The sequence below is a fragment of the Clavelina lepadiformis genome, chromosome 8, assembly GCF_947623445.1.
Source record: "Clavelina lepadiformis chromosome 8, kaClaLepa1.1, whole genome shotgun sequence".
Classification (NCBI taxonomy): domain Eukaryota; kingdom Metazoa; phylum Chordata; class Ascidiacea; order Aplousobranchia; family Clavelinidae; genus Clavelina; species Clavelina lepadiformis.
In genome coordinates, this window is record NC_135247.1 from 15,523,311 (window position 1) to 15,530,522 (window position 7,212).

Sequence of the window (7,212 nt, forward strand, 5' to 3'; positions counted from 1 at the left end):
GGGTCTGTTGGTATTAGTTAAATTTTAGGTTAAATTTGTATTGTGACTTGTGTAGACTATAGTAGTTTAGTTATTTCTGTAAATTAGTGTTCTTCACTTCTTTTCGATAAATTGTTGTAGAATTTGCTCTCAAAAGTCAAAAGTTTTGAATTTGTGTTTTACTGCTTTTTTGCTGGCAAACAAGCAGCTCTTGGCATATCATTGATATACATTAAGCAGTGTCTATTTCACCAGGCTGCTGGTTACCGAATTTGGAAAAAGGTACTTTGGTAAACGGCTGGCCAGGTACATAATTGGTATTTTCTTACTTCGGTAAACTGCAGCCGATGAAGTAAATATTTATTCAATCTCTAAAACAGCATTTCAATAACAGAATAGGTTATATGGCTGTGGTGGAAATGGTTGAGTTATTTTGTAAGCGTACTTGCTGCACCCCAATGTCAACTGGTCTAGGTTTGGCTGAGAAAAGTGCAACCTTTCAATCAATTCACCGCACTTGCATTTAAACAAGATGTTGATTTTTAAACTTTCTAATTTTGTGCTTTTGTAGAAGAAAAGATCAGAGACAATCAAGAAAATGGTTTAAATGTTGCAGTTTACCATTAAAAAAATAGGCCTACAAGACTTGCGTTTAGCGTAAGCCTGGTAGACTCCAAACTTACACCTGGTACACCCCAATTAGTGCAGTTTTGCACCCCAGAGATCTTAACGAAAATTTTCTTGCTTTTCAGCCTGGTTAGTTAGTAGCCTGATGTGAACATATGGCGTGCACATAAAAGATACATTTATGCAAATCCCATACTTTTAATACCGATTTACCACAACGTTTTAACTATTTAGACATAACTTTTCTGTTTATCGGCAGCCAATAGCACATGCCTAAATAGCAAAGTAGTCTTGTTATGGCCTGTACGATTATGACTGAAAATCATTTGAATCATTTAAACAGCAAATCAGATTTAGAACCTATGGAAATTGATGATCCAAAGAATAAGTTTGACAAAGTGTAAGTAGTTAATAACATTGGTTTCATGGTTTGTTTTCTTTATTTTGAGAGCGTTTCAGCATAATTTGGATTGTCTATTATGAGGTTTTATATGTTTTAGAGCTGCTGAAAAAGAAAAAGATCAAGGAAATCAATTTTACAAAGCCAAAGAGTACGATAATGCTATTGAGCACTACACAAATGCAATAGGTTAGTTTAAGTACAACTTGTTATTTTTTTTACAAATAAATACGTTGTGTATATATATGTTTTGTGTTGATGCAATCACTGAAGCCCACTGTGATATGTTGTCACCGGTTTTGATTTCTAACTATTGTTTCCACGGCATTTTTCTTCACTAAAAATTAATGTTGATTTAAACATTAGATGTTAAAAAGTGATAAAATTTAGTATTATAACACAGACAATAATCAGGTTTAGTTAGTGATAGTTGAATATGTTTGAAATAGATTTATGGCCACAAAATGCAAGCTACTACAGCAACAGAAGTGCTGCTCGAATGATGCAAAATAAATACAAAGAGGCATTGGAGGATGCTCAAGTTGCTATCAAAGTTGACAACTTTTACGCAAAAGTTTGTACAAAGGATTTATATATATCACAGAAATAAGTATATATTGGTCTTTTGTCTGCCTTTATAAGGTCAAAGCTCTTTGTATGTTGGAATATCATTTGTGCAAGTTCCAGTTGTTGATAGTTAACTTTTAATTTCGCAGGCATATTTGCGTGAAGCAAAATGTCACATAGCACTTGGAAACTCCAAGGCGGCACTACTTTCATTACAAAAAGCCAAAGAACTAGATGCGTCATGTGACAAAGCAGTTATGGCTGAGGTGAGTTACAGTGTTTACATATTGACAATTGGGTTTGGCCACAGTTGGTATTGTTGTAGTGGTGCAATGAGAAGTAGAAATTTTCGTATTCTGTTTCTTATATTCTGCCTATGTATACATACATTTACAAGAACTATTTTATTAAGCATGTTAGAACCTCTAATATGCTTAAGCCGATGCTCACTTCTGGTTTAAAAGATTTTATGTAACTGGGAAACCATGTTGCTATTTTTGTGTTCAGGTTATATGTCATATTTTCTTTATTTAGGTTCTGCAATCGGTTGGTGAAATATAATTGTTGCTATTCAACAGCTAGGCAAAAATGCAGTTGACTTTAAGATCAGATGCTACCGGTACTGTTTAAGTACAGTAAAAATATTATCAAAGATAATTAAAAATTCACACAGGAAATATCATTCAGTTTTTAGGAAAGGTAGCTCTTTGCAAGCAACTTTTTCATGCTAAAATTCATGGAAAATGTATACATGGAGTCAAGCAAAAAAGCAGATGAATATAATGGGTTAAGTTTTATGTATTGACATTCTTAAACTGTTAAAACTAGAAAAATTTATGAAGGAACTTTCTGGTAGTTCAATTGTATGTATTAGACTTATGTCATAACACACTGCTAGAGGGTATCTTGATTTACTTTATTGCATATTAGATTGTTAATAATGACCAACATGAACCTTGAAGTTTTACCTTGTAATATTTTGTTTGAAGTGTTTGATGTTTGACAAATGTACAAAGTAGCAATAAATGTTCCACTTACCATCACATTGAGGTTGAACTCTCCCTCAGATTATTGAATAGGAATCATTATTATAGCTCACAGCCACTGAAATTCTTGCACAAGTGAAAGATATTGTAGCTGACTTGATTAGCTGGACCGTGTCCGTAAGGAAATAGAAACAAATTTTGCAGATAGAAAAGCAAGAAAAATAATGGGTATGAAACCCAATGAAAATCTTTTCTTGCGAAAAGGTGAAAAAGTTGTAGAAAAAATGTGGGTTCGTTGCAAAGATGGACGCTACCGGATTGCTGAAGAATTTGTTGGTTAAAATGAACCTGAACAATAAATGAATGTTTTGTTTACTGTTATATACTAAGTTTGTTTATGGTAGTAATACAGAATCTGTATATGAAACGCCTTTACTCATAGTTCTAACCTAAATGCTTTGACCAACTGGATTAGCATTTTCTGAAGTAAAGCAGTGTATTCTTACGCATGATTTTGCAAACCATTTGTCTTACTTCAGCATGTGTAAAACGTGAAATGGCAATAACAGTATTTTTTTCGAGCAATCCTTACAGATGTAAGCCAGCTGAAAAGGTTTAGCATTCAATAAATCTTTAACACCTTATAAATACAATTTTCTTCTACATTGAACTAAGGCAGGTCATGAATCTGAAGCAACAGATGACAATTAGTGTTGCTTAGCATGGTTTGATATATTTCATGAAGCATTTGACAATATCCATGTTTCTTGCAGGTGCATGCAGCGAGCAGTTTAGCAGAGTTTGAAGATCGGGCAAACGTTGCTGCAGAAAAAAGGGATTATAGAGGAGTAAGCCTCATAAGACTATTTTATCTTTTTGTCTTAATTTGTCTTTTTGTGAACATGTTTATTATGGTATGTATGACTGGATGACGTGTTTTGAAAATTCCCCATGCTTCTACTCTTATCTATCGCTGATGATATGCAATATTTTTATCAGGTGGTGTATTGCATGCGAAGAGCATTAGAAATTGCACCAGCATGTGTTACGTACAAGCTGAAGAGAGCCGAATACCTTGCATTAATGGGTAAATATGGAGAGTCACAAGACATTGCTATGTAAGTAAGGCTACTTTATGATGACTATTTGCAGGATAGGGATTAGGGATGTCCCAAATTGCAAGTGGATTTTGTTTCAGAGATTATGTAACAGATTTTGATATTGGTGCAGATCAAATCCAGCTCTGCAGACTGTGCTTATTTTATTTTGTCAAATTACCAGACAAAGAAGCGATTATACTTGTCATGTTGTTAGTGAATCAAAGAAAATCAACCTGTACTTTGTGCAAAATATCAGATTTAGTTCAAATCTACTTGCAAAATTTAAATTTGTGAGGGTGTCAAAAATGCTCAAAATGTTTGTGTAACATTTGGATTTGTGTTCGATTCGGTATATCTTTAATGCAAAATGATCACTATCATCATCACAATATTCTAACTACTTCGGTTCTATATGTTAAGTGTTTTTTGTAAGAGTGCATATTTTTTGTCTACAGTGATATTTTACGGTTTGACAAAATGAATGCTGATGCCGTTTATATTCGAGGAATTTGTCTTTATTACGATGACAGCATCGAGAAAGCTGTCACCTTTTTTACTCAAGCACTTAAATTGTCCCCAGATCATCACAATGCAAGAATAACTTTAAAGGTTGGTAAAGGTACTATGTTATTTGAAATAAGTAGAATTGAAAAAGATAGCAGTTCATGGCAAACTTTACCTATTCCAGTTTATAGTTGAATTTGTCTAAAAATATGTTACCTAAATAGCTTAATGCTTTTTTAAATACGAGTCTTGCTATAACCAGAAAGCAAAACTTCTGGCAAAGAAAAAAGCGGAAGGGAATGATGCTTTCAAGCGATGTCAGACGCAAAAGGCATATGACCTTTACACCGAGGCCCTCGCAATCGACCCCAATAACAGAAAAACCAACGCCAAGTTGTTTTGTAATAGAGCACTGGTTGGGACCAAGGTATTGAATTCAAATACTATGTTAATGCTGAGTTGAGTTAAACTTTTACCTGATACTCTACTGGTTGATTGTGGAACATAATTCCTAATATTGTCAAGTCTCCCAATTACTGCATGTTATTAACACATTTGAATAACTTTGTTAATTAGCTCAGAAAATACGAAGTCTCAGCCGAAGACTGCTCAAGAGCAATTGAGCTCGATGAACATTATGTCAAAGCCTATCAGAGGAGGGCAAAATGGTAAGAGCTTTATCCGTGTATTCACTCCACAAGGTTGTATGATCAGTTATTAGTCTAACTTTTGTCTTCTCTCAGCTACATGGAGATCGAAAAGTATGACGAGGCGGTGTACGACTGTCAGAAAGCTTTTCAAATGGAAAAGACTCGAGGTTACAGAATTTATTATTGTATGGCAATTGAAAGACATTTTAAATAGTAAAAAATTGAGTGTAAGAGTGTAAAACGATGCTTCGCATTGTGCAGAAAATAAAGAGTTGTTACGAGAAGCAGAAGCGGCTCTGAAGAGGAGCAAGAGAAAAAATTACTACAAGATCCTTGGAGTTCCACGAGATGCAACTGATGAGCAGATAAAAAAAGCTTATCGGAAACAAGCGCTGGTCCACCATCCTGGTAAAATCAGTTGTGAATGCAAATTAAATTTAAGGCTTCATGCTTGTACTGAGCTCCAGTCTGAAATCATTTGAAACTTGTACTGGCGCCAACAACATTTGAATTTTAACACTTCAGTAACGCTGCAAGTAAAGAGGACAGTTGTCCTGGTTACTTATGTTTAATTGTCTTTAATTGTTGGTAGATCGCCACGCACACGCAACTGATGCGGAGAAAAAGGCCACAGAGCATAAATTCAAGGAAGTGGGCGAAGCATACGCTGTCCTGTCTGACGCGCAAAAGAGGTGAATTGTGTTAAATTCATTTCGACGCTTATTAGTTGCTGTGTTTGGGGAATGAGTTACTGTCAGAATATCTAGGCCTCTTGTGATCAACCTGTGCCATTGCTGCGTTTTAGGGGACGATTCGACCGCGGTGAAGACTTGGATGGCCCGTCCATGGACTTTGACCCCAACAATATCTTCCAAATGTTTTTTGGTGGAGGCGGTGGGGGACACTCCGGATTCTCCCGTAAGTTACTAACACTTTTTCTACAACAGCCCTTTGAGCAGTGGTGGTCTACTTAAGTAGATTTCTTCTACTTAGCCTACTTAAGGAGTTTTATTCATGGGTACTTCTACTTAAGTAGTTTTTAAGCCTAAGGCCTAACCTACTGGAGTAGGTTTACCAAATGCTGAAGTAGACAGTAGTCACTGTTTTAGTTCGAAGATAATTTGTGGTAATTTCCATTTGCAATCACATCGGCACAAAGCGTTTATATACCGTCTACAAGTTGATTTTCATATAACAATGCTCTAGCTACCACTCAAATTACTTACTTGAGCAGTTTAAAATGTTCTTCTTCCTATCTCACATTTCAGTAGTTTTAAACAGCAATAGGCCTACTTGTACTTGTAGTGGAGTAGATCTTTTCGGGAGTAACATTACTTCTACTTAAGTAACTTATGTAGTTACTTTGACCACCACTGCCTTTGAGACGTCGATTCAGAAGGGCAACCTTGTATACTGCTCCGCTATCGGCTTATTATCATCGACCATGTGTTTTGCAGACGGAAGCAATTTCGGTGGCGGCAGCGGTGGGGGATTCCCCGGAGGATTTACCTTCCAGTTTGGCTAATGTCGTTGCCCACTTTTTTTGTATATTTCACTTTTCGCGCTTTTCTTCCTTGCTCGCCTCGTGTTTGTTCGGACCACTTAATTTATTAAGATAGTAATCACGCGGTATCATTTGACCACACCAGCTTAAGACTATAGTTTAACCTTACTTAGGCAATCTTACAGTTGTATTTCGTAAGTTTTAGTGCATTTTTTTGTGGATAGTGTTTTCTTGCATATATGCAAACGCGTGAGCAGTAACATACCAGAACCAAGCAACAACTCTCATTTCCAAATAAAAAGTTAACCTGTAACTTCAGAGTTTCTAATTTGTTTGATACCTTCGTCAAGGGTGTTTATAGTGGTAAAAGCTGAACCTTTCGAAATTAACATATTTCGCTGCCACTCACTGAACTGATTTTCTCGAGAAAAATACTTCATCCGAGCACCATTTTTGTGGTATTCAAGTACTAATTTTCCAGTAATCCAGTGTACATGATTATTTTTAAAACACTTGAATTGATATGCACTTGTTGGTCGATTTTTATTGCAGATTTGTTATCACTAAATAATCTTTCTTAAATAGGTTTATCAAACTTTAAACTAAGCTACAATACAGTATGACAGGTCGTCTATTCAAAGTTTTTTTACACTCCTACCCATTTGATGAACACAGTATTGTTATGTATAAGAATGTAAAGTTATAAGTGCTATGAGGCAAAAACCTGATCGTATCGATTTAGGACAAGATTTAAGAGATGGGCCAAGGTCCGTACGAGTTTTCTCTGACAGTCTGCTTTGTACCACAACGGAACGAAAATACAATAAAGGTTCATCTAATTTAGAGATAAAGTTTGTCCTAGCTGAAGTTTAAATTTTCCAAGTATTTAATTTGC

At 35.5% G+C, this 7,212-nt stretch overlaps 1 protein-coding gene across 1 annotated transcript; it reads left to right on the top strand.

The window, feature by feature from the left end:
* The first annotated feature begins 843 nt into the window (after nt 1-843).
* LOC143469359 (dnaJ homolog subfamily C member 7-like) lies at nt 844-6,630 on the top strand. Its single transcript, XM_076967027.1, has 14 exons — nt 844-1,006; nt 1,107-1,195; nt 1,456-1,580; nt 1,723-1,839; nt 3,333-3,407; nt 3,559-3,677; nt 4,115-4,268; nt 4,426-4,590; nt 4,740-4,831; nt 4,907-4,980; nt 5,075-5,221; nt 5,406-5,505; nt 5,619-5,731; nt 6,271-6,630. Exons 1-14 carry the CDS (start codon nt 903-905, stop codon nt 6,336-6,338), a joined length of 1,542 nt encoding a protein of 513 aa, XP_076823142.1. The 5' UTR covers nt 844-902; the 3' UTR covers nt 6,339-6,630.
* Nucleotides 6,631-7,212: the final 582 nt, after the last annotated feature.